Source organism: Astatotilapia calliptera, chromosome 13 (assembly GCF_964374335.1).
Source record: "Astatotilapia calliptera chromosome 13, fAstCal68.1, whole genome shotgun sequence".
Classification (NCBI taxonomy): Eukaryota; Metazoa; Chordata; class Actinopteri; order Cichliformes; family Cichlidae; genus Astatotilapia; species Astatotilapia calliptera.
In genome coordinates, this window is record NC_137434.1 from 16,650,670 (window position 1) to 16,678,151 (window position 27,482).

General features: G+C 41.6%; 1 protein-coding gene and 1 long non-coding RNA gene across 2 annotated transcripts; one reads left to right on the forward strand and one right to left on the reverse strand.

Moving 5' to 3' along the window:
* Positions 1-436: 436 nt before the first annotated feature.
* On the reverse strand, positions 437-5,984 carry LOC145419657 (uncharacterized). Its single transcript, XR_013900974.1, has 2 exons — positions 5,657-5,984; positions 437-846 (listed from the first exon to the last, which is right to left on the reverse strand). It is a non-coding gene; the product is annotated as an uncharacterized LOC145419657 (long non-coding RNA).
* stox1 (storkhead box 1) lies at positions 5,928-26,860 on the forward strand. The gene is made up of 4 exons (XM_026189923.2): positions 5,928-6,258; positions 21,880-22,032; positions 23,194-25,828; positions 26,374-26,860. The coding sequence occupies exons 1-4, from the start codon at positions 5,928-5,930 to the stop codon at positions 26,525-26,527; spliced, it is 3,273 nt and encodes a 1,090-aa protein (XP_026045708.2). The 3' UTR covers positions 26,528-26,860.
* Positions 26,861-27,482: the final 622 nt, after the last annotated feature.

A 27,482-nucleotide genomic window follows, 5' to 3' on the forward strand; every position in this document is an offset into this window, starting at 1 on the left:
ATTTCTCATCACCTTGAAGCAGGGGTCGCTGGGAACAATGCACGCCTGCTCTTCCTAACAGCAGAGTCCTTCGTGTGTTCCTGCATGTACTGTGTTATAACAAGAGCACATGTTTCTTCATGTGTCTTTAACTGGCTAAGTGAGAGTAGGTATTTTCTTCCTCTAATGAAGCTCATGTGCCGCACAGCTCTTTGATGTCATGTGATTGCCACGGAGCCTTTCAGGCTCTGCTTCTTCGTTTCAAAGCTTCGGTCAATTAGGTCCCGGTTTAATATAGTTTGTGGCTGCCTGGATGTTAATTTGGTGACAGGTGACACATCACAGAGCAAAATAAGCATTGATGTCGTTGGAGTCTGATGGGGTCTGATTTAGGATGCAATCAGAAAACTGCATCAATGAAAACAGTGACCTGGAAACAGTAACAAAATCTCACCACTTTCTGAGGTGTGAATGGAAAAACTGCTTTACTTAAAAAACAACCTCCTCTAATTCTCACCCAGTGATCACGTCTGCTTATGATTTTTTTCTTATTAATTAGAAAACATTTTCACATTTCACATGTTTTCACTTTCCTGTTTCATGAAACTAAATATGCACATCTGTTTCATGAGATACGTACAGTATTAGTACATTACTGGCACAGATTTAAAAAGGTGCTGGAAACATTTCTCACAGATTTATGTCCATATTGACACAATGTCATCACACGGTTTCTGCAGATTTCTTGGCTCCACGTCCATGATGAGAATCTCCCGTTCCTCCACATCCCAAAGGCGTTCTACTGGACTGGGATCTGGTGACAGCTGTCTTCTGTTGTCCAATCATGGCGTGCCCATGCGAGGTTTCCTGTTCTCAGGTGACAGCAGTGCCACAGCAGTGGCATTAGGAACGGTTATTTGTTGCCTTCCTATTAGTTCGAAGCAGTCTGGCCATTCTCCTCTGGCCTCTGTTATTAATAAAGCTTTATTGCCCAGAGAAGTGCCGCTCATACTCTCTCTTTTCCCAACCACTCTCTGTAAACCCAGAGGTTGTGTGAGACCAACAGTTATCCTATATACTCAGACCAGCCGTGGCCTTACATTGTTGCGTTCAATGTCACATATTTGTCTTAACATTCAGTTGAACATACCTAATAAATTGGCTGGGGTGTGTATTTATTTGCTACAGTTTGAAACTAGACTATCAAGAAAAGGTTTAAGGACACAAAGTGAAGCCATCGGTAGTCGCCATAATCTTCTAGACAACCACATTCCACTAAGTCCTATAAAAATGTACTAATACTGAACATTTAATACATTCAACAGATAAACTCTGTATAGAAACACTCATTCATTGTCATAACCTTTCAAAAAACCGCAAAGAGGTTATATAATTTTAAGTGAACCTTGCAACAAATATTATTACTGCAAAACAACAAAAACCAAAACAGAAATATTTCAAATCCTGGCTCCCTGCAGCTAAAACCAGTTGATGTTTCGGAATGTCTTTCATTACATAAAATTGCATTGTCGGTTTGTTGGTTTCCTGTTGCATGGATTGTTGTTTACGCCACAATAATATCAGAACAATGATTCTTAAAACTTGTGGAAGCGTTGTTTACCTCGTTGCTTTATCGTTACATCGTCTGTTTAGCATCGCTCGAATCTGTTAGAAATCTTTCACACGGGAACTCAAGGAGACTGTTACGGCTTTACGAAGGTCACTGTTTGATGAGAGTCCGTTGCACCTGCGTGTACACGGATGCACTGCAGAAACCAGGCGAGAAACACGAGACTGAACCAACCCGAGCCTCCCTTTCTCTCGCACAACCTCAAAGTGCAGCTATAGACGTCTCTCACATGGTTGTGATCTTCAGCATGTCCGCGGGGTCTTTGTGTGTGTGAGTGTGTGTGAATGTGTGTAAGTCATCACTCACCACCTTCTAACACTTTACACAACAGTCAGAGTAGCTTTAAATGTGTCTTTTAAAGTCAAAATATCTTCTAAGAGGACTATGAGAGCAGTCCTCCCCTGCAGACTAAGTGCTTTGCTGGATTCGCTCTCTGTCCTAGACTTATTAAAACAACATGACTCAATTATAGTCCCGACTTAAGTAATCATGTTTTATGGCAAAACCACTATTATTATGTATGTCTGGCTGACTACTAACTCCACGAAGGAAGTCTGTCTTGCAGGTTTCACTTAAGATGTGCATTGATTTGTGCTCCCAAGCTCTCGAGCGTGCACAGGCCTACATTACTGTCTTAAATGTCTATACACACTGTAGAGACTGAACACAAACCAGCCTGGCCCCCCTTTGATCTCCGCTGTGATGGCAGAGTGCTGAAATAATGAAATTGTAATAACAGAGTACCACAACTGATGCCGGGACATGTTCGTTCAGGCATAAAGATTAAAAGAGGTGCTTTTTAAAATAAAAGATCTCAACAAGCAGGACTGATGAAGAAAGTACATTTGTGATCCAAGAAAATATTAACAAACGTCCTCGGCCGAGTTTCACCTCGATGCTCTTTGAAGAGCAGTTTGACAATTTGGAAAATGCGTTTTGCTTTCATGCTGGAATTTTATAAGCAGACTGATGCCGCTCTCATGTCTGAGCATGAGCACTAAGGAGGTTGGCTGGGATTTACCAGCAACTTTTAATTTAACACAGTCTATCTGATCTCGAAAGTGCCACACAGGTCACTAAGCAAATGGTCTCCGCCTGACCCTTGAATGAACTTTGACCTCCAGCACGTGATGCAGAACTGACCCATTCTGTTTTGGCTGTAATGACCAAATGCCTCACTGTCATCCTAACCTAACAAAGAGAGGACACACCCTCTAAAACACACGGACGCCTTATGAAACCGGAGCCTCTCCCGATGCAGATGGTATACGCGTATTGGCACATGTGCAGGAGCTCCGCTGATGTTTTGGGTCATATTTATTCCTGGCACAGGGGTTCAGAGAAAGCGTTCTGGGGCTGTTTTACTCAGAAAATGGTTTGAGAGCCAAACTCCTTTAGCGGGACCAGATGTTTTAGTTTGTATGTACACACACAAACTTTGGGTTCAGGATCTGAAATTATCATATTCAAAAATATACACTGTGATCACGTCAAGGTCGCTGGCCCCTCAGAGACACCTGATACTACTTTAAAATTGCTTCAGTGCACAGCAGGAGGGAGACATATGTATGCTAATTAAAAATCAAGAGGCTGGAGTGCAGAATTTCACGTCATTATGGCAACTTTGCTTCACAATAATCAGTCCGGCCAGCAGACTAAACATTTAGAAGAAAGAGATTTTGAATGTAGGTCCGGACAGCGGGTCGCTTCTTATTGTCAGTGCACAGATTTTAAACAAAGTATGGGCCAAGGTTTTTATCTGCAGGAAGTCAATGTTATCAAACAATGATAGCATTTCTGCAGACTTCCAGGACATGACAAAAGCATTGTGTTGTAAGGCAGGGATTGTCACAGTATTTTTAGTAAAAGAAATGCACAATTTATAAGAAGTGTGCAAAAGCTGTAGAAAAAACTGATCAGTTAAAGGAGGAAACAGCATTTCTTGAGTTACAAATTCAGTTTAGACTTCTTAAAAGTTAGATGAGAAGTTTGATAAGCCCTATCTTTAGCCACCAGCTGAATGCTCAACACAAAGACTGAAAAAACACATAAAAAGCTGAATAGCCAAGCTCGCTTCCTGCCATGTTAAACCTTTTTATTCAGTTCAATTTGCTTTATAAAGCATCATAGTTTTTTTTAATACATTACCAAAGAATACTAGGTTTCAAAATCCCTGATCACACCTTCAATCAGCAAAATTACTTTTTCCCTCTTCCAGAAGCACAGTATATGCTCTAATCTAACCAGACTGAATGTGTGGTGGGAGTCTAGTTTCTTTACATAGCCTTAAAATAATGTTAACGTTTCTCTCTGTGGTTTTCAACATCACTCAATCCTCACAGACTTTCATGTTTGTCTGAAATAAAGATGTTGACAACCTTCCAAATTGCATTAAGGCTTAAAGTTATACTGCTGCTTTAAAACTCAGGCCTGTAACTGACATCTAGGCATCATCTCAGCTAATTTGAGTCATTGAATACTCAGCTGTCTTTGTGTGGTTGTGTTTAGCAGACATCTGTACCTGTGGGATGCATCTTACAAACCAAACTAATGCCAGTAAATTCTTTAGCGCTGCATCTTTTTGTCTAAACGCAGTTACACGTGGCTCAGAAAACCTCAGATGGTGAGGGCTAAAATCAGAAATTCAAGCTTTCAAAATGGGTGAGGTGACTATCTTTTATATACAGTCTAATGAGTGGAATATCTAAACCAAAGATTTAACGTTTTTATGGCATTAAATGTACATGTTTTTCATATTTTTCCACAACAATCAGCCTCACACATTTTGCATAGTAAGGGTTTCCACTAGAATTTAGAAGTTGGAAATGGACTGGTTTACATGGTGCCATTCTAGTCTTATTAACTCGTCAAAGTGCTTTAGACAACAAGCCACATACACCCATGCGTTTGGACTGTGGGAGGAAGCTGGAGGAAACCAGTGCAAGCACAGGGAACACATGCAAACTCCACACAGGACCAGGGGATTTAAACCATGAACCTTCCAACTGTGAGGCGACAGTGTGTTTGAGCACACCTTTGCTGCATGTAATGACAGCAGAACCAGATCCAAACTACAAATGTTCAAACGATTATTAAGCTTGATTTCCATCTGCTCTATTAGTTTCTTACTGAACGACATAAATCTTTAATCCCACACATAATCTTTGCTCATTTGCTCTTCTAGCCTCCGACTTCACTCAACTCGGTTTCACTGACAGACTGCATATAATTCATCCTGTGCTGGCTGAGGCGATGTATTCTTTTCATGTACAGAGGAAGTGTAATATCCTGTTCCTGCATGAGCTCTAATACCACACTGAGGCAGAGTGGCCCCCGGCCTTTCAGGGGCCTGAATGCTCCTGAAAACTAAACTACAAGCCTTTTGAGACTGTGATATATGAGGTGGCTCTCTGTCTTAGAGCTTCAGTAAAAGTTGAGCCTAATGGGGTCCCTTTTTTTTTAGAGCACGGGAGGGGATGGTTCTCATTTCAGTGGCAAATGTACCCTGCAGCGGAGGCTCACGCATTTTAATCGGAGTCATTGTTGTGAAACTCCGCTTTCAGTGAGAGCCACAGATTGTCTGCCAGTGTGCTCTGGGATCAGCGTCAGAGCTGTCTGTGTCACCAACTTGCAGTGAAGATGAAATTAAAGTAATGTAATACCAATAAGTAAGAAATCACACGGGATTTATCAAAACGCGTTCAAATTGTTTGCAAGTTTGTGAGCAGGAGACGACTCGGGCTTTCCGGGGAGGCTTTGTGCTTGTTTTAAAGATACATTTAAAAAAAAAAAATCTTGGTTGTTTAGGAATCACCAACTTTAACAATGAAAAACCAGAAAGTCAAATGGAAAGGTGAGGATAGAAAAAAACGCAAAGGTACAATGTAAAATAGCCCACGCAGGGTTTTTGCAGGGGTGCCTCTGAGACCCTGAGCTTCTTTCTCGTTGTAGGACTGCAGGTAAATCTTCCTCCTGCATAAATCATGGGAGCACTCTGACGTATTATTTTGGTAAACTCTGTTTGGCAAGCAAAACACACGCACACACCTGCGAACAATCGGTGGGAGGTCCACCTGTAGGTCCCAGCAGCGGCGGAGGCAGGCTGGTGAGTCCTCCTTCTGCCACCGTCACCATAGCCGAGAGAAACCAGTCGGACGTCCTCTGCGCCTCCGGTTCACACATTGCAGGATTCAGACGCGCAACGGGAGGAATGCGAGGCAAAAATCGGTGTTTATTTGGACTTTTGGATGAGAGAACTTCCTTTTAACGCGTGCGTTTTGATTTCGAGAGTCTCCGGAGCCCATAAAAAGGCTTTAAAATGTCTCACCAGCAGCGACTTGTTCAGCTCTCAGCAGCTTCGCTGGCTGTAGTTTTCGGCACGGACGAGGAGAGTGTGCGCGCCGGCGGAGGGAAACTCGGCGGCACCGGTGCGAACGGTCAGGAGATTTTCGATGACTTTAAAGCGCAAAACTCGCGAAGTTTCTGGAATAAGAGACTGGTCAAGGCTATAGCTGAGGTGTACTTTCAGGGATGGATGGAAAACTTCGTGCTTTTCATTCAAGGCAACGCCAGCAACTTGGAGGTGCTGAGGGAAGCGTGGATGCGCAGGGCTTTGAGGTCACCGAAGGGATTTATCATTAAAGCTGTCGGTATGTGAGCGAAATGTCCACAAAACACACTTGAAAGAAGAAGCAGCAGAACGTGTGTATACGCCACTGTCCCGTTTGCAATGCAAATAAGGTGATAGGACTCATTCAGCGCAGTGAACAGCTTCTATTCATGTAATGGCACAAGGTGTTTTTTCTTTAAAGGGGCTCTTTATTGTAATCACACCACCAACAACACGTTTACCACCATGAGACAGATGTGTGAAAGCTGTAAAGTGTGACTGACACAGAGCTGGCGCAGTGGAACTCCACAAGTTGTAGAAGTTGTAGCAGTAAAAGTGGAGTTTACATTATTTTAGGTTTATTATTGTAGGTAGGATCTCTAAAGAGACAACGTGTTGCCTGCTTCATCACTTTGATCTGTTCAGTTTGCTTGGAAGACTATGTTTCTAACTAGACCCCCACCCCACCCATCAAACCCCTCAAATGTCTGGTGTGTTTGGGAGAACTGCATCCCAAATCCGTCTGTTACTGACACAGTCATATGTTTACCCCAGCTTGTTAACAAACCTCCCTGTAATTGCTCCTAATTGCCCCCCTCTTCTCTGGCTGTGCTTTAAAGCAGCATATAGCGACACAGAAACAATGGAAATGGGGCAGAAACCTTTATGCAGCCTCCTATAGCATGATCTCACAGGCTGTAAATGTCTGACAGCACTGACCCCTGGAGAAAACGACAACCTTGTGTGGATTTTAGAGCTAATGACCTTATTCTTAACTGATACGTCCTTTTTTCCCTCCTTACTTTAATCTGTAGGTTTTTACAAATAAATGTGTGGGGACTAATACTTGACCACTTTTAAAATTACACAATTATGACATGAAAGTTAAAATCTCCAAAGGGTGTAGAAGGTGTTTTTCCAAATCTTGGCTGTTCGGGCAGTGTCCCAGTGTTGCAGCTGCCTTCCAACAGCTTCCCGGCTGCTTGCGGTACTGACGTTTCCCGGTCTGTCTCCAGAGTAGTGCCTTTTGTCTGGATGTGTGCCTTCTGCTGTCTTACCTGCTGACTTTGCGTCAGCTCTGCGAGACTGAGCAGTTCACAGACAAGCAAATGAAGGAATGTGAAGGGGAGGAAGAGACCACACAGAGGGAGACCCTGGGAGGGCGTGGACTGACTGAGAGAGGGAGAGGGTGGAGGCTGACATGCCATCCCACTGAGCAACCCCTCCTGGCCCTGACAAACAAACACCACATGGGCCAAAGGTGATGTTGCACCTATTGTTATGCACGGTCCAAAAGGTGTGCACGTTCATGCGTGAGCTCGTGTTCGAATGTGTTCTCCACAGCAGATGCAAACACGTCTGCGTGTGGAAATACCACCTCCTTCTCATCCTTAACAAATCCTTCTCCTCACACCGCAGAAATTTGTATGGAAATAAGCTCTGGCAGGTTGTCAGAGCCTGGTTTACAGTCTTCTCGCTGAGAGCTGGTCAGCAGTGAATCACTGAGCAACTGCCTGCCGACCGCAGCCGCTTTTCTGTTACCCAGGATTAATGTCCCTCCGTTTCATGGCCAGTGTGGGACTGTGGAAGTCAGACTCCTAGATTGATATCAGGCATGGACTTAAGGCCTTGACATTGTCCTGATATAAATATGTCAGCTCGAAAACACAAAATGTTATAAGTTATGAGCTACAGTGAATTTCAAATAGCCCTATTTCCTTTCTCAGGTCAGAGGAAGGTTCAGACTTTACTGCAGTGTGGAAGTTTTTTGTGTGTAAGGAACGCCTAATTTAAGAGATGCTCAGCTGAAGCTAACCAGATGTAGGCAAAGTTAGTTAAGATTGTCTAAAAAGAGACAAAGAAAGAGAGACGCAGGTGACATAGATGGTCCTGCCTGGTTATCTGTGCTGATAGTCTCAGTGTAGAGAGATTGGCTTGTGGTCCCATCACACACTCACCCACTCCCACTGAGGTAAACAATCAATGTGAGAAGTTGGTATGGAGTGTTATTAACGTGGGCAATGGACCCAGTGGAACTGAGGATCTCTGATTAAACTAACTCTTGTCTGCAGGGCATTCTCTCATTCTTCATCCAGTGTCCTTCTGCAGGATAATAGCACTGTGGGGTTAGAGGTGGGGATAGCTCAGTAGGTAGAGTGGTGGCCCCATGATCGGAAGGTCGGGGGTTCGACTCCACTGAACGGTTACCCTGAGGTACCCCTGAGCAAGGTACCGTCCCTACACACTGCTCCCCGGGCGCTGCACTGGTGGCTGCCCACTGCTTCACTGGGTGAATGGGTTAAATGCAGAGGAACTATTTCCCTATGGGGACTAACACGCACACTTATTTATACTGTAAAACCAGCTCACTTATGACTAGTGTGAGGATTTAGTTTACTGGAAATGCAGCGCAGTTACAGTACCTCAATTATCACCCATTTATGACATGTGCTATATTTACTACAATTTGTGTGGATAACATCTATTGAAATGGCTGCAGGTATTATGATGCTTAATATGTGGAGCTGGATAAAGCACCACAGCTGTAGTTTTTAAAGACTATTCCAGTAAAGGGTGATCTGGAACTACATCAAAATGGAGTTGTAATCAAGAGGGAAAAAAACAAGACTGTGGGATCTGGAGATTTTTTACACTACCTTAACAGCTTGTTTTTTGTTAAAGGGACGGTTTATTTTCAATCAGTGAGTTGCCTTAACAGAAAATGCCTGTTGTGGGTTAAACGTGCTTGAGCAAAGCATTCAATAATTAGCTCTATACCTTGACTGTGGAGCTAGAGTGGTTTATCTAGACTTGCATAAAGACAAAGCCTAAAACAGTCCAGATGAAACAAACAAGCACATCAGTTTGTGGGTACTTTTAAGAATCTTTTCAAACTTCAGGATGAGCAGGCTTGCTTCTCCTTACTCTTTCTCCGTAATTAAAAGGAAGTCAGTGTCATGAAATTCTCAGTAAGAGGGTAAAAAAGTTTTTTTTACTCCCCCAAAAAGTACAACTCTTAATTTAATCCAATTGTAGCTTCTTATTGCTCATTAAAATGCTCAAAGCACGTTGTTGGCTTTGTTTAAATTTAATTCTTTAATTCTCAGCGGTAAACCACTCCAGCTGTCCCTTTGAAACCAGAGGCTCGGTAATGACTTTTAGCTGGTTCTGCATTATTTAGCGTGCCACTATTGTCCCCCGCAGCAGGATGAGCATGGAGACACAGGCTTAAACATTTATATGGAGTAAGCCACCGGTGTAATGAGGTGTTCTGTATCCTTTCTCCTGTCAGTCTCTGCAAACCTTCTTTCCTTTGAACGCAGGCGTAAACAAGTCTTCTCACCTTTGTCGGTGAAATCGCTACTTTTCAGCACATCTGTGTCATTCTTTGAGCACTGTAAGGCATGACTAAGCTGCTCTTTTTAAGCCAAGTTTCTTTTTTTAAATGGTATGTTTCATTTAACTTGCCATACCATGAGGTGGTGATGCATTCCTGAAATGCTTCATTTACTCTTGAGATCATTTCCTGAGCTTGCAGCTATGCAAGTCTCATTTCTGCCCTTTACTTTTCACTTGAAAGTGTTGTATTTTCACACCAGGGGTTTCTCCTTTCATGGGGGTATTTTGTCAGAGTCTCAAAGCGCTCCGCTAATAGTCATAACTCTTCCAGATGTTAGCTTATTAACCATGACACCCCCTTGCCCGCCCCTAAATGGCCCACCCTGTCCTAACTAAGCAGCACAGGTCAAAGGTTACAGCCTTCTTGCTAACAAGGTACCTCGGGGTTATTTAGTTTCAGAGGGTTTTATAGAAAGAAACATACATTTAAACAGTATCCAGGTGTTCTTTGCTCACTGCGTTTCTGCTTACGTCTCAGTATTTTACCCACCGGGTTACAAATGTGCACTTGTGAATGGACATGTCAGGCCTGCATTGATCAATATTACTGGTAACATTATTGCTATTCATTCACTATATATATATACTATAACGGTCTACTTTTAGATAACAATTTCAACCTCTTATTTAAGTTTATTCTTTTTTTTTTTAAATTAAAACTATTACTTTAAGCTTGCTATTTCAGTGTCAGGTGATCATTATTACTTCTATCCAGCTATTTAGTTTTTTATCCTTTCCTGCAACAGTGTCAATCATTGCCATAAGTTAACCATTAGTGTTGGCTAAAGCAAACTTCCTTTTGACCACCTATTGAAATTTGATCAGCTTATAACGAATAATCACATTTATCTTTGTTTTTCACACTCAGTTTTATGACAGTGGCCGTGGTTTCAAAGAGGTCAAAAGGTATGAATTTAAAACTATTTGTATACCAATCAGCTGTGTGAATGTTTTAACATCTGCCATAAATGTTGCTTTGTTGGTCAGAAAACATCTCATTGCACTGCCAAGATGAGAGATGAGGCATGTTGTAGATGCAGTTTGCAGGATCTGTAACAAGTGCTGAATTGGAGTGTTAAGAAAGGAAAATTCCATTAAATTCTAGTGTTAAACTGAATCTTTTTCCCTAAAATTGCAAAATAGGGCAACGGTTTAGGTAGTATTTGCATGTTTGAAGTGCCTTCTTGCCTCGTTCATATCTATAAATAACCAGTTTAAAGGGAAATTAATTAAATTGTAACTTGAAAGGAGTCTCTGTGATTTTTGTGCATATTATTTAAGTTTCAAATTGCTTTTCAAATTGCATTATTAGTGTAAGATGATTAGGATGCAGCCTTTTACAATCACTTTTACTGATTTTGCTTTTGGCGAGATATTTTTCTACATTTATCTACAACATTTTTTTTAGTTCCGGCTGCAAAAATAGCTTAGCAAATAATTCAAAAACCTTGACCTGTATTCTCAGATGTGACCCTCCGTGTGTGTGTATGAAGGACTCTGCATGTGCATGCAGTCCTGCCACATCATTTGTTTGCCACATCCTTTCCCATTAAGCAGGAAGCTAACCCCGGTGCGAATCAGGCATGTCGGCCTCTGCATCGACCCAAACACTGGGCTCACCCGCAGCGGCTGAGTGGACCAATGCCAACAATAACAGTTAAGGAGTTTCCTCTTCATCCCTGAGCTTATGCACCCTGTCAGTAACAGCTTAGGTTTCCCTTGGTGGAGTTATCTTTATTCAGTCTCCGGTCAGACAAATGGGTCAGACTACATTGCATTAAACTCTGCATCACTATTAATGTTCAGTTTCCTGACAGGATGTTTTCTTTGCTTCATGTAGCAGTAATACATGCAAAGGTATGCTAACATTGGTTCAGTAATAGCAAGGTGCTGTGTTATTGAATTTCAAGAGTGGAAGATACTTCCAAGAAACTACGACAGAGCTGATGATTTTAAGGGCATTGTGGAGTGATGGATCACATGGTGGATAGCGGATGGGAGCTGTGCTCCAAACGCTGGGATAATAAACACTGGAATCTGCTGCACCTTCAGCTCAGTTTAAAGGAGAGGAAATGGGTTTCATCTGCAACCAATGACTACTATCACTCATGATTAATGTGTGGATCTGCTGAAAATATTCCTCGATGCTGGGTGTATATGTTTTTGTGGTGGGGTGTCAGTGGGGAAATGTCACATGTATGGAGTAGGAGTGAAAATACCCAGATCTTTCAGGAAGACAAGCTGGAGATTTAGGGCCTCCTGTCTTTGTCTGAGCTCCAAGCTTGGCAAAGTGTCAGAAAAATGCAAAGCAATATACTGTACAGGTCTTTAAAATGGGCCATTAAGAGTAAATGCTGAATATAGAGGAATCCTAAGAAAGAACCTTGGGGTACACCGTTTGTTAAACACACAAAAGACCTCATGTGGGACACTTCTTTTCACAGTGATAGTTGTATTCAAAATAGTTGCGAAACCATCCCCACACAGCTGGATCACAGTCTGAAAGTCTTGAAAACATCTGTGAATCAGTGACTGAATCAGTTGCTAGTTAAGTATCCGGAAACATCACAGCAGTGTCTTTGATTTTTTCCAGCAGAGGTCCAACATAAGGTAATGGCTGAGCTGGTGCTATGTTTGTCTTGATCCGAAGCCAGACTGATACACAAAGAGGATAGAATTTCCTTTCTGGATGCCATGTAGCGGAAATATGTGCTGAAAACAGCTGAAAAAGCGTAATTATCTGCTGAAAAAAGAAAACTGTCTGCTGAAGATGGCTTTATTTGGAAGGGTACACTAAAGAGTGTCAAGAAAGCAAAGGCAGCACGAGCGGGGAAGACATGCAGTAACAGCCATAGGTAGGATTCGAACCTTGCTCATCTCAGTGAGGCAAACGGGCAGTCTTCCCAGAGAGAGACATGACGAGAGAAAAAACGGCTTCAATTCCAGGGTTTGAAATCTGAGAGAAGGACAGATTTCTGAAACAAACATAATTAATGGGAAAATGGTAAACTTAAAAAAAATTTTCTTTCACCATGAGCATCAGGAGTGTCTGAAGATATATTGGCACAAGACTCATGTGTCTGGAGTCCACGGTTTAGGAGATATGACCAGTTGAAATGTTAAAAAGCATAATATTTTAAAAAGTATAAATGTTATGAGCACCAAAGGATATAGCTGGCATAAGCAGAAATAGCAGAGCAGTTTAAGACTTGAGTGGTGAAAATAGCACCAAAACTGTGGCCATAGTTAAGCAGCAAAGAATAAAGAAACAAACTCAATAGGTTGAATGCCTTCAGCATTCACCCAATAAAATTTGCAACAAGATGCAGTATAGGTATTTTTCTTTTTAAGTAAAATTTCTCTGCTCTAGTTCTTCAACTCTGGTGGTGTCATTTGCACCAGCGAGTATGTTAGCTTATGTATAAATAATTGTAACCCTTCTTTTGAAATGGAAAAAAGTCCCCCTGAAAGTGCAACAATAATCTCTGGTATGCGTCTTTAACTGTGCATTTTCTGTAAAGAGGAAATATAATAGTTTTGCCTTGAACACTTCAGATGTGGGCTGGAACAAAGCCGAGATGAATAGTTTCTCAGGGTAATGGGACCAATTTGGCCAGAGACACTGCAGAGGACTAGTTTTTATACATTAAAGAACAAAGGAAAGGTACTGTGGCACAGAAATGGATCCGGCAGACTTGGAGGTAATGTTCAAGTTCATCAAAGCAGATGAGAACCAGAAACGTGGCGGTGTGGTCCACTTAGTCTGAAGAGGTATGAAGTGAAAGATTGAGAAAATAAATTGTCGGTAAAGCTGTGCTTTAACTCTGTCTGATGGCATTGGCATAAATTGAAATCATGCTACACTTAAGATGTTTTTGGTATAAAATACAGCCCTGTTTACCTGAGGTCTGCTGTTAAACACCTGGTCAGGTGTGTTTCCTATTTCACCAGGACGTGATGACGGGGTTCCTGCTCACTAGCTTAGTGCCAGGTCACTTTTATGAGCAGGATTGCTTTTCCAATTGTTCTTCTTGTGAATCAGACGGTAAAAGCATTATTTTATGCCATTACAGCTGCAGGGATTTGCAAGCAAGATTTGCGGTGACCCACTATAAACCACTAGATCTTTTGAGCTCGGTGAATGACAGTTTGAGAAGCTTAGTCACAGGCTCTTTGTGCTTACTTGCCAACATACATTAAATATCAAAGGCCCGCTTTGGCAAACTTTGTCTCGAGACTGTGGCTGTTACAGAAACGACACTTTTGCTGCTGTTTCTTCTTTTTCTTTGTTTTCGTATTGGACGTGGCAGGTCGCTGCCACAGTAAAGGTTTCTATGGTGATGTGGGACAACACAAACCCAGCCTGGGTTTTTCTTCGTTGCTCATGGTTTTAGCTCATGAATTTTCTTTAGTCGAGATGTTTTGACTTTTATCAGCTTTTATTCAGCTGTTTATTTTAAGATGTTGCAGTGCTTGTATGCCAATGAAGGGGCTAAATTGCCATTTTAATGTACCAACCCCCCCTCCCAAAGAAAACAAGCAAACACAGTCCATATTTGACCTTTTTTCTCCCACCTTGATTCCTCTCTTGCACTGCACTCTCTGATTCTGAACCATGAATAGGTCAGATTAAATATTTACCTAATGCAGCTAAATGTTTGGGCTAAAATGCAGGTTTTATTGGGAGGAATCAATCAATAAAGCTGTAAAATGCCCAGTGGCTCAGCATTTATAGCTTGATGTGTTAGACACAGGAAGCTCATGGATGGTAATTTTACGGCAAATTCTATAATAGATATTTATTTCATTGACGTTTTTGCTTAATGCTAGGCTTTTGGGGTGAAAGCGCAGTGTCGCCACACTGGGAGAGGTTTCATTGCTGGGATATTTGCTCTGTGATTGCTTTCTGAAGGGATCTTTTCACTCAGTTTATTGGGCCATTTAACTGCAACGCCCACGTCTGTGTTCTTATGTGAGTTAAAGACACAAACTCATAAAGCACTTTTAAAAAGTGCAGCACACACACATGTATAGGAAGGAAGGCAAGGGCGGGGTCACGGAGCCCTGCTTGTCCAAAATACCAAGGACAAAGGGACGGGTGGGAATTTAGCACATAAATTAGAAATCTGACAAAATGTTTGACATTGTGTCACCAAGGTTGACTGAATCTTGCATGTACAGTTAGCAGATTTACTGTAGCACATAGTTAAACTGACTTAGTGAGGAAGAGATAAGGAATGACTTTAGTCTGTTGGGGCAGGCTTTGAGATCTCGCTGAATGCCATGCTGTGTGTCTTTAATGAGGGAGAGAGAAGATTATCCTGTTTGCCTCCTGGAGCCTACAAGATTAGACGATAGCAGGATGAGATAAGACGGTGGGCGTCTTTGAGTAGTTTGTGTTCCTAGAGGGCTACTGAATGAGGGACTGTCTAAATCATACCTAAAATTTGAGTTAAATTTTACCTGCAGCAGTGCAAAGATGAAAGGTCAATAGTAGATTGCATACAACACAGCTCTGAATCAGGTGCTTCTCGGCTCAAGGACAGAAAACATTCAGGAAGCAAGGGACTCATGCACACTGAGCAGCCTTCAATGATCCAAACTATGGGGTCATTCATTAAAGGCTGTATATAAAAGATTCATGTAGTAACTGTTATGTAACTCATTGGTGTGAATTGGTCAATTTGACATTTTTGGCTTTTGAAATCTTGATTTTTGAGCCAAAAGTTACCATATTTAATTAAGAGGTTGGAGTGCTAAGTTAAGAGCTAATGCTTTCGAGCCTGGTTATAGGAAAACGGTAGTTGCGGTGCAACCAAAATGATTGCAAGTTCACTGCACACATTTACAGTCTTGTTGCCTTCGAAATGGTTGCATCCACAGGGGATAGGAATCAGGTGTGTGACCTCTCGTACTCAGTTGCCATCTTCAAAGTGACTTTGTGATAGCGATAGGACTGAGTTGGTCTGTTATCAGTTTGCAGTTGAGTCAACCTGGTAATTACACATGCTCTGTTGTGTCATGACAGAGTGATTGACTTTGATAAATCGCTAAAATCACAAATCTGTTGTCTTCTGTTCCATCTACATTCAAAGAAATTCACATTCATTACATACAATCAAAGTCCAACCAGAATCTCTGATGGAGAAATTCACAAATTCCTCCACAAACGTGCTCAGTAACCTTGCTTTCACGTAGGAATATAACCAGAGTACAGACAGTTAAGTCCAGTCCTCTAATGGGAAGAGATGCTTTGCAGATGAGTAGCACTCATCTGCACTAACTCAAATTGATTGCAATGTACTGGCCAGCTGTTTGTGATTGTTAAATAGATGTGGCAACTAATTGAAACAGAAAATTCAATTAGCAAGCTATAACTGTATGGCATATGATAGCATTGCGCAGAAACAGATAACAGTTTATTTACTATTTAAGTGGCAATGAAATTCAGACTAATTTTATTGTTTCAATTAAAGGTCAAATATATTTCTTTTACAAGGTTGTAAACACATTTAATTTCAGTGAAAATAATTGACATGCTAGGCTCTGAATACAGCTTTAAGTGGCCATTCAAGGGTTTACAGTTTTAGTGAATTTCAGGTTGTCTTATTTTATTTTTGTGTTTGAGGTTAAACAAAGACCCTATGAGCCAGCTCTGTGAGGCAGAGCTAAATATTATCAGTAGAAGTAGTACAGTAGAAAACAAAGCTAACGTGTTAATGTTAGCTAGCTGTTAGCTAGTTTAACTTACATGCTAACAACTACACATTAGCAGAAAACATAAAAATACCTGAGGGTGATTGGACTGCGGTTAGTTTTCGGGTATTTGGGCAAATAAAGACATGGACAAGCTAAAGTTTTAGTTAAAAAATTGTTGCTGTGACATTGTGTAACAAACCATCCGGTTGTTATTCAGACATTTGCTAAATGATGACACTAGAGAAAAATTCTCATGCACTTTTAGCCTCAAATGTCATGGCAATCCATACAAATATTTTTAAGATATTTCATATATTTATTGGTAGTCCAATAAACATTTCCATCACTACAACAGTGTGACTAATGGGCATACAGGATAATAACCAATATTTCACATTAATGCGCAGTCTGTTTATATTTACAGGAATCTTGTACTGTTCCAAGGCATAACTTAAAGCCAGTACATCACATGTTTTTTGTTATTGAGGGCTGGTGATGATCAGGAACGGAAGACTTTGCTAGAGTTTCACTTCTTGGCAAAATATCATTAAATATTAAAATGTCAGCTAAACGGTTGAAATGTTAAATGATATACAAGCTGTTGTGAGACTTTTTTTTTAATTAATCGTTTTAATTTTTGCTCTGTGTTTCTGAAAATGTATGGGCTCTATTGTCTGTGCATACTTGTGATGTTTTCTTTCTGCATTGTGCAGAAACCAACATGTTTGATCATATTAGTGAGTTTCATAAAGTTAGGTGCTTCTAGTCTTTGAATATTGCTATTAATTTATGGCACGTCCACTGATTGAGAAGTCCATAAACAGAAGATTTTTGCCTTCTCTGCATTGAGTAAAGATCATTTAGAGATACTTTGACAGTGGTGCAATTTATGGCAGGTCTGCAGCATGTGCTTTACGGTGTGGTGCAGTATTTTACTCCAAGAGACTTAAGGTAATGCAATCACGTATGAAATGAGACTCAAGAGGCTCTAAGGTCTGCTAACACCATGTGAGCCATGTGAATACATGTGGTATTGATTAGTGTCAGCAGCCAAAAGTATCTCAGTGGGGATCGAGGAGAGAAGGTCTCTGTCAGTCATTGCTGCAATATGAACAGTCGGCTTTAGATATTTTTCATTTTGTTCCCCAGGCAGCAGTTTATTCTCACATGGAAAACTTATGACACTGGAAGAATGTTTTTTAGGTCTGCAAGGGGCAGAAATCATAGTGTGGACTTTGTTGCTTTATTTTAATATTTGGGGTAATGCTGTTCATGAAACAAAAATCAGGCTCGTTATATAAAATCACAATGATCTTTTAATTTCAAGTTATTTTAATACAAACCAGCATGTGATTTAAGCATTGCACCCCTGAGAAAGAAACTCATGCTCCTATTCCTGTAGGAACAAGATGGAAAGGATAACTATAACATTGCTTAAACTGTTTTTCTTTCTGCATATTTATTGTGTATCTGCATGAACAATCGTGTGAAAAAAGAGCTTTCTCAGGACTGTAAACATTCGAATAAATACATATTTTTTTCTGTACGACTTTATCAGGCTTACATTTTTATGGATGAATTTTAGCATACTCTTCTTTCAATTCATTAATGTTTGCAGGCATTTGTTTATGCAAAGCTCTCTTAAGGTGTCAATCAAGTTGAGCTCCAGAGTTTAACTGGACTTTGACGGGACCATTGTGATTCTTTGTTTTGTTGTTGTTGTTGATTTCCTGCTGTGCTTGGGATCATTGTCCTACTAAACAATCAACAGCTCAACTGCTCCCCAGTTTCTGCCAGGTCAGCTTGAGCTGTCAGACATTACTTTGATATCCACAGGAGTTTATGTTACATCAGATTCTCAGGTCCTGTGGCTGCAAAACAAACCCAAATAATCACACCGCCACCTCCGCACATGACAACTGGTATTACGTGTTTGTGTTGATATGCTGTGTTTGGATTTTCACCAGATGTGATCTAGTTCATTATGGCCAAACATCTCCACTTTGGTCTAATCTGTTTAAATGTCTGTCTAAAGTCTTGTGGTTTGTTCAGATGCAACTTTACAAGCCTAAGTCATGCTGCCATGTTAATTTTTAGAAAGAAGAGGCTGGCAAACTTCACAAACACACACCTGAATGCTGCAGATTAGCAAACTTTGAGGGCATTCGTATAGGTGCTCCATCCATAAATCACGTGCATTTGATTAGTAGCACCTGGCTGCTACTTACCCTTTTAATGTATATGAAAACAGTGAGGGTGTTTTTCACAGGCATCTCTGCAGGTATTTGAAAACTTTCATTTTCACAGAAAAAGAATTAGCTCAGATTAGCTCAATTTAATTCATTCCCCCCAAAAAATGTTTTTAAACTTGAAGGTTGCAGAGAGCTGCACAAACCAATATTCCACATTTTATACAAGCTGAGAGCAGATAACCCTTTTACAAGGTTATATCGACCTGCTACTCCTTCTGTTAACTGGCATTAACACAATGCTCGTCCCCGTTTTGATTCTCAAGCTGCTATTTTCCCTGTCTCGCCCTTATGACACAGGGTTCGGTTGCCATGGTGCCCAGCCGGGTATTCATGCTGTGTATGACAAAGGGTTTAATGTCGGTGGCCCGGTCTTGGATTACAGCAACACAGAGATCCGCTCCCCCTGGAGAGGAGGCGGTTACAACGCTGAACCTTTTCGACAGTCACGCCTGCTAATGTTAGACTCAATAAACACGGATCCTCAGCCGGCCCCATCCTTCCATTACAGCAATATTTCCCACATCTGAACTCCTACAGGTGTTTTTTGTCATGTCTTGCACCAGCATTTCAATGTAGTTGGAATTCATTGCATGTAACAAACCTATTGCATGAATATATTTGCATTTAGCCTCTTTAGAAGAACAAATCGTAATAGCATGGGTCCTACAGGATATCATGCATTAAACCAGGACACGATCGAAGAGGATAACAATCAATCCACTGAAATTACCTCTGTGCAAAGAGAAGATTAGTTTGTTGATTCCCTCTGATTAGGATGTTAATTATTTGCCTCCCACTCTAACCTTGCTGACATTTTCACTGTTGACTGTGTTTGTATGTGGTTTCTATGCAGACAGCCTGCCAGACATTCCTATAGGAAGTTAACGACAATGAGGAGCTAAGTCAGCAGCACTAATTTACTGCCAGGGAGACCGCTGTTGAGATATCCGCTCTGAGGTTTAGACAGCTTAATGTCTTGTCTCAGCTGGGGGAAGGCAGCTTTTATTTTCTTTTACAATCCCTCATAGGATCAGTTTTGCAAAGAAAGACCTCTGCCTGTGAACCTTACGAGCATTAAGTGAACCCCATGTGCTGATAATTGTTTTGTTACTTTTTTAGGTTCACATATTCCTTCCATTTTTTTTTAATTAACTGAAATGCAGGACCATTTGTAGTGATTAAAATATTATGTTAACAGTGCTTTTAGGCTACTTATTATTCATTTGTGTGGCTAAAAGCTGTTATGCAGGGTCTTTTTCCAACTTCTTTCCCTTTTTGTAAAAAGTTTAAGTCTTAACCCGATCTTAACCTTAGTTTTCATGTTTATATATGCAAAGAAGCCAGAATGTTTTAATTGTACCAATATGTAATTTCATATCACATATTTTAACACTGGATTACATTTATGGTCGTGTGGTAGATTGTACACACTGATTAAGTCATTTTTTCCCATATAAAATCTGTCAAAACATTCTGTGGTCGTAATGCAAGCGCTGAGATGATGAAAAATAAGTGATTTTGACTAATGACACGTTGCTCTTGAAAGAATAGTTTTTTTTGTAAACTTGCCTGCATCTGTCATCATGTGTGTGATACGTATGCGTGTTCTCATTCTTTACTATAGCAGATATTTGATTAGCTGTATATTTTCCCTGCCTCAGACAAAAGTGGTTCAAGTGTGAGGGTTGTAAATGTTTAGCTTACATCACGTGGTGAGCTTGGCAGTGCTATTGAATGAATGCCCCAGGGCTGATGAGGAAATCACTCACAGTCATACAAGTGTGACATTTATACACAAAACACTGTTGTCAACACAAGCAGTCTCCAAAAGTTCCAAGTGGTCACGTAGCTGAATTTAATTAGTTGTGTGTGTGTGTTTGTGTGTGTTAACTTTACACTCAAGTTTTCATGTTAGGACTCAAGTAGCATTTTTGATGGATTGCATTTTCTTTTTTCCTGTTTATCATCTTTTGCACTCCTTTCTCTGGTGTGGTGTAGATGATTAACTAAAACCAATTTTCCACTCCGATGGGTAAGGTTCTGTCCATGACTTTGTAAGTCTAATCATTCATCAGCAGTGGGTTTGAGACCCTTGGTCAGCTGGCTGGTTGTAAGCTGTATGCTGGGATAACATTGTTGTTAGCATGTCAACATTGTAGATCATATTGCAAGCATTTCTTTCCCCCCTTTTATGTTAGTTTGCAAGACATAAGTTATCCACTGCAGCAAAACCCACATTCTCCTCGTACTCATTACCACATCAAATCCACCCACCACTACTGTTAACCTAACATATATATATGTGAACTCTACTCTGTAATTAATACTCAGCACCCTCTAAAAGTAAACATTGCTGATATTATGCTATGTCTTCTGGTTTTGGCTGGCCTTTGCACCCTCTTTGGAGAAATCTTCTAGAAATTTTGCTGCTTTCCTTCCTGGAACCCAGATCGAGCTGCAAATGTCTGTCCCTATGATGTTACCTCACTTTGTAGGAAAAAGAAGATTGCGTGTCGTGACACTGGTACTAGTAACTGCCTCTTGTCTCTGAACACAGTAACACATTAACCAAATGAGAAACTTTCATGTAACCAGTCTCCATTCATTTCCCCTTCATTCAGTCCACTCTTATAAATATGCTGTTAAAGAGTCCCCTCAATATGATCCCAACCCTCTAATCCCTGCTTCTCCGTGTGTGAAAGTTCATGTTGGTCTAAAGTTTCCTAAAATGCCTGGTTAGCTTCAGGTTTTATGATTGAAAGCTTTGTGGCTTTTTAATAGGCTCCCACAGTTTGTTTGCACGATAAACGAAGGTCTGTAAAGTTGTGCAGATTGCTGGGATATTGTGATATGAAGTGCACATTTAAAGAATCAATTTCATACTATTTTTGCAGAGACAAATGTTTCCAAGACCCCTTTTCATAGTGTCTCTCAGGTTTAGTAACATGTTTGTCTAGGGGCAGCTCCTAGATGTGTAGGTCTCTATGGTATGGGGGCAGGATATCTGATCTGCCCAGCAGGCAGAGCTGTGGTCATTTCTGTGGGAGTAATGGAATTCTGTGGTCAGTCCCAGTACCCATGGAATTCCAAAAGCAGTCAGGCATGGTTCATATAACTCACATAAATAGACCACCTTGGTCATGATTTAGGAGGTGGTTGGGACAGGAATGTCAACTTCAGTACTTTGAGTTGTTTTCACTGGCAGCGCAAGTCAGAGAGAGACCCTCTGTCCCAGGTGTGTTTATATCTCCTGCAGCAGGCCCACCTGTTCCACCCAGTAATCTGCTGGTGTGTGTGTGTGTGTTTTTCAGGTGACCTGTCCCCAGTGCAGATGTCGCCTGTTCCTCAGTCCCAGTTCATTCCCCTGGCTGAGGTGTTGTGCTCAGTCATCTCAGACATGAACTCTTCCCAGATCACCGTCAGTCAAGACTCACTTGTCAACTACATGAGCAAAGCTCATCCAGGTAATCCATGAAATACTGCCACAGCTTACTTGAGAAATGAATAGTTAGGCAAGAACATTGGACCTCGTTGTCTAACAGTGCACACACAAATCTGTGCGTATAAAAATTTCATGCACAAATGAGCGATTTATCAGTATTTTTGTAGCGGAGTTTGTTTGTACTCTATGAAAAAATTAGAAGTGCCTCTGACCGTGTGTAGAAATAACGAAGACTTTAGAAAATGCTTAGAAAATGTTAAAACACACCTTTAAACTCAATAGCAATACTACTACTACCAATAATAATAACAACAACAATAATAATAATGATAATGTTGCCTTTTGGTCATTAGTTGCAGTTTTCCAAAAACACTGTGTTACAAAATGCACAGAATCCCAATTAAATAAAAAATAGAATTTAAAAAAATACTATTTCAAGAAAACAAAAATTAAAAAATTATTAAGTAAATGGAAAAATCAAGGGTTTAACTTTTAATCATATTTCAGTATTTTCTTATCTCATAATTAAATGATCTTGTATTTCATTAAAGGGATTATATCATTGCTAGATGTCAACACTTATAGTCTTAATTTTTTTACCAGCTGAGTAGAAAGGCACTATATAAGTGCCAGTCCTTGAGCCACAGTGAGTGTCTAAGGGGAAATTATATTAAGAACCTCTGTTACTTCAGCTGCAGCATTACTTTATTTAGTTTTTCTCAAGAACGAAATAGGTCAGTGCGCATGTTTCATAAATCTCATATACTAATATGGGAGCAGTATTTTCTTTTCTTTACAAGCAGTTAATTTTTTCATTTTATCGAGCATTTTATGACATATGCTGCTTTTGGACAGCGAGGCCTTCATTTGTTTGTACGCATGGTCAGTGGCACTACTAAATGTATTTGTATTTGTGAATTAAAAAATAATAATAAACCACTGATTTATGCGTGAAACGTTCACATGCACAATTAGTGCACAGATCTGCGGGTATGCACTATTGATCATCAAGGTACTTTGGCCAGAGCAAAGAAAGCCATAGAACTGTTTTCAGCATTTGTTCTGGGCTAAGCTAAATGGCTGCTGGCTGTAGCTTCATAGTTTTCAGTTATGCATTAGAGATTTGGAATTATAAGCATTTCATCTCTTTTGGCCTTAATCGCATTCCCTTTTTGTGTCTCAGGGATAACCATCCCCACTCAGGACATCCTCTATAACGCTTTAGGCAATCTGATCAAGGAACGCAAGATTTACCACACAGGCGAGGGCTACTTCATCGTCACTCCACAGACTTATTTCATCACCAACAACATGGTCAGAGAGAAGAACTGGTGGACTTCTTCTTCGGCAGATGACGCTCCTTTACCTCCTCCCGTTACTTACCTGCTAAGTAACGACATCTGCGTCGAGAGCACACAAACGCCCCCAGTCGCCCACTGCAAGTCCTGCAGCTGTTTTAGCCCCCTCCAAATCTCCACTAATGCCACGACTGCTCCAGCAACTGTCCCTCCCTCCACCGTCCCAGATCAGCATTCCGTGTCCGTGTCCATAAGCGAATGCACGGGGAAAAGCTTAAAGTGGCCGCGACCTTTAGATCACAAACCCACCGTGCAACATCAGTCCACCTCCACTGCAGCAGATTGTCAGGCAAGTGAGATCAGCAAGACTACAGCCACTACTAACGCCACCAGCCGCAAAGAAAAAGATAAACCAGGGAGGAGGTTTGGGCTCAGTTTGTTCCGGAGGAATGGAGGAAAAAAGGAGAAACCGAAGAAGGAGTATGCATCTTTTTCAGGCCAGTTCCCTCCAGAAGAGTGGCCTGTAAGAGACGAGGATGACCTGAACAACTTACCCCGTGATCTGGAGCATGCAATCATCAAACGCATCAACCCTGAGCTAACTGTGGACAATCTGACACGCCATACCGTCCTCATGAAGAAGCTGGAGGAGAGAAGGGAGAGAGGGATAGAAAAAGTGCTGGACAAGGGTGTTGATAAAGATGATAAGGGAGTTGACAAGGGAATGTCTACTGAGGTATTGGCATCTTCAAAACTGAGGCATCATCACTCATCCAAGGCAGGAGCAGGCAAAAGATCTGCTCAGAAAGCCTCTCGCAGCAAGAGGAGGAGCCACTCGTCCAAAGAGAAGCACAGGGAAAAGGAGAAGGACAAGGTTAAGAACAAAGCTTCCATATGTGCGGACAATTATCCAGAGGGGGAGGATTTGATCCCTACGCGGCTCAGAGTGGAAATCGCTGTTGATGAACCAGTTCAAGTGGAAGAATGTGGAACTGCTGAGGGAAAGTCTCTTTATAAGAAACGCATTGAAAACCCTTTCCAGGCACATCCGCTGAAAGAAGCCGAGAACAGAATTCCCGCTGCCAAAGAGCACAGAAGACGAGAGGTGAAAGAGCACAAGACTTCGGGATCAGGGAGGAAGGACCGAACGAGTCATCGCTCCAAATCTTGGGACCCACACCGAGCCAGACTGATGGCAGCAGATGGAGAGAATGAAGAGAAATTCACTACATCTGAAGAACAATACAACTGCAACCCTGAGAGGGACTTTAGTGCTGATCTTCTTTTCCAGTCGGACACGAAGCCCAGCAGAGAGCTGCCACTAAACTACAGCTCAGTCTACCCACAGAGCAGTACGCTTCGCATAGATGACAAGGTCAGACAGAGAGAGGACAGAGAGAGCAAACATTTTCAGGATGCCCCAGAATATGACAGTATGCCAGATCGCAGCCAAAATATAGTTGGAAGTCTTCCTAACATCCAGCAGTATTCCAGTGCTAATGCCTCTCTCTCCACCCATCCCTATGAGCTTGCCATAATAAACAATGCATATGATCCAAATCTGCCATGGCCCAAGCCCTCTTTACAGCGGAAACATTCCCTCAGACTCTCCAACCCACAAAAAGACAGCACACAGAGGCCTAATGAGCTCTCTGAAACTACAGAGACCCAGAACCTGCAAGAGATCAGACCTGTCACTGTCAATAACAGAGAGCAAAGAGCCATGAGCCTGGGAGAAAGGCTGGAACTGACATCTAACAGCACTGCCTTGGTAACAGACACTGATGGCTTTACAGAAGACGACTGCAGACTCTATCAGAGAGCAGCCGATCAGGAGGATGATGATGCCTGCAGCTCATTGTGCCTGAATGACGATGAGGTTACAGAGGATGCAAGTAAGTACACAGCAGGTGGTGCGGACTATCAGGGTCACCAGCTGGTTTACCAAAACCGCGACTCTAATCTGAAGTATCAGGGACCACACAGTCGCCATTTTAAATCCAACTTTCACCAGCCAGAAATCACCTTAATGCAGGGGTCAGCAGATCAAATTTCTCTGGCAGTCCAGAGGGAAGATACCCTCAGCCCGTCCAGACCTGAAGACACCAGCTGGAGACTCCATCGTCAACACCAGAAGATCAGATCACCAAGAACCGAAAGCAAATCCAGCCCAAAATGGGATGCAGCGATCCAGGGAGAAAGACAGCACAAAGATGACCTTGATTTGGACTGTTCAGAAGCATGTGAAGTTGGAGACAGTAGCATCTTTGACTACTGCCAGACTAGCGAGATCGAATCGGACACAGAGACTGTGAGGAAGTCGGCTGATGAAGGTGACGGTGAGTCTGCTCACTGGGCAGCTGAGGTGGAGAAGAAGGAGGAGGAAGAGAAGCATGTACCTCAGGCCCACAGGGCTGCTCTGAGCATGCCCGATGGAGCTAGAGGGCCAGACGTTAGGGAAGCTGTGGAAACGGGAGAGAATCAGAGCATCACAGGAGACAGCGGTATAGATTCTCCAAGGTGAGTCTCTCTCTTTAAATCGCTTTTTATAAATAAGATAATGAGGTGATACTGAATCTTAACAAATCCAACCCAGATGCACGATCTCTTGTGGTCAGAGTTTTGACTACTTTTCACACCTCTGACTCATGTCTTTCCTATTGTGAGCCCACATCAGACTGCATCCTCCACATATTTCTGGAGGGGTTTTGGGCAGAATAAACACCATACTGAGGTTAGTTAACCTCTGGGTTACGTGTCTGCGGTTGGCCATGCTCTCAAGTTGATGTTTTTTCTTATAAAGTAAATTGCAATAAAGCTGAACAAACACCTTGTGGCCACTTATAGCATCCAGTATTTGAACAGAAGGGAGTCATTTATGATAATTATGTATAATTGCTGTGCGGTACTTAAACACTCATGTTATAATCAAAGAGGAAGAAAGGAGTTCTTTTTTTCTTTTTTTTTGCCATTGAACTCGCCGTGCACCCTGGTGTGTAGGTAGAGGCAGGGAGTGCACGACCACGTCACATACGTTACTGAAGTGGTGTATTTTTCCTCCACAGGACCCGGGTCAGCTTGGCGTCTAGCAACACTGTCATTCTTGAAGGCCTCAAGAGAAGAGGCTTTTTGCAGAACCTGGAGAAACTGCATTCGAAGAGCAGTGCCATTCGAGCACAGAGCTCACTGCTGCAGCTGACTCCTGTCATGAACGTGTAGCAGGCTTGAACTTCACGTTGGACCTTCACAGGCCTCATCTGGAAGAGGCCTCAAACCTCGTAGTTATATACGACTGTTAGTAATATATCCGATATCACAGTTTTATGCATATCTTCACATAATGATAGCCATTGCTAAAGAGGCATGTGTACAGGTGTACAGTATATATTTTGTGTTTTTGTAAATAACTTTCTGATATGCCATGGTGCATGGTGTATTAGCAGCACTGTGTCATTTAAATGTACAGTTTTCCTTCTCTACAGCTCTAGTGTTGCCCTTTTTCTTTCTCATCATGTAGAAATTACTACAAATAAAACTGTATATATAAACCCACATTGTCTTGAAATGGACGTCTCCATATGAAACATTTTACCAACACAATATGAGTGCCTGCAAGAATTATTTTACGCTATGCTATCAGTGTAACTGGCCCCAGTTCATCCATTCGTTTCTTCTGCCTTTCCAACTCAGGATCGTGGGGCAGCTGGAGTTGGGTGAAACTGGGCTGGTTGCCAGTCTGTGGCAGGACTAACACAAAAGGAGAGACAAGCATTCACACACACGTTCACACATACGGCCAATTAACAACTAATTAGCCTAACATGCTTGTCCCTCAAATGTGGGAGGAAGCTGGAGAGACCGACGGCATGCATGTAAACTTCATACAGAAATACCCTGGGATTCAAACCCTGGGATCTTCTTGCTGTCAGGCAACGGCACTGAACAGCTCTGCTTTTATTAAACTGGTAGATATTTCTTAAAACAGACAGATTCTAATGTATTTTATTTTTGTGAATAAATGAATTAAAAAATATGTTGTTGGGTTTTAAGAAGCAAGTAAATTTCGGGGGTTCACTATCTTGTCTAAGGATGGTTCAACCTGCAGGTTGGAGGAGCCGATGATCAAACCACCAATCTTCATAACAGCGGATAACCTACTCTTGCTCTTGAACCA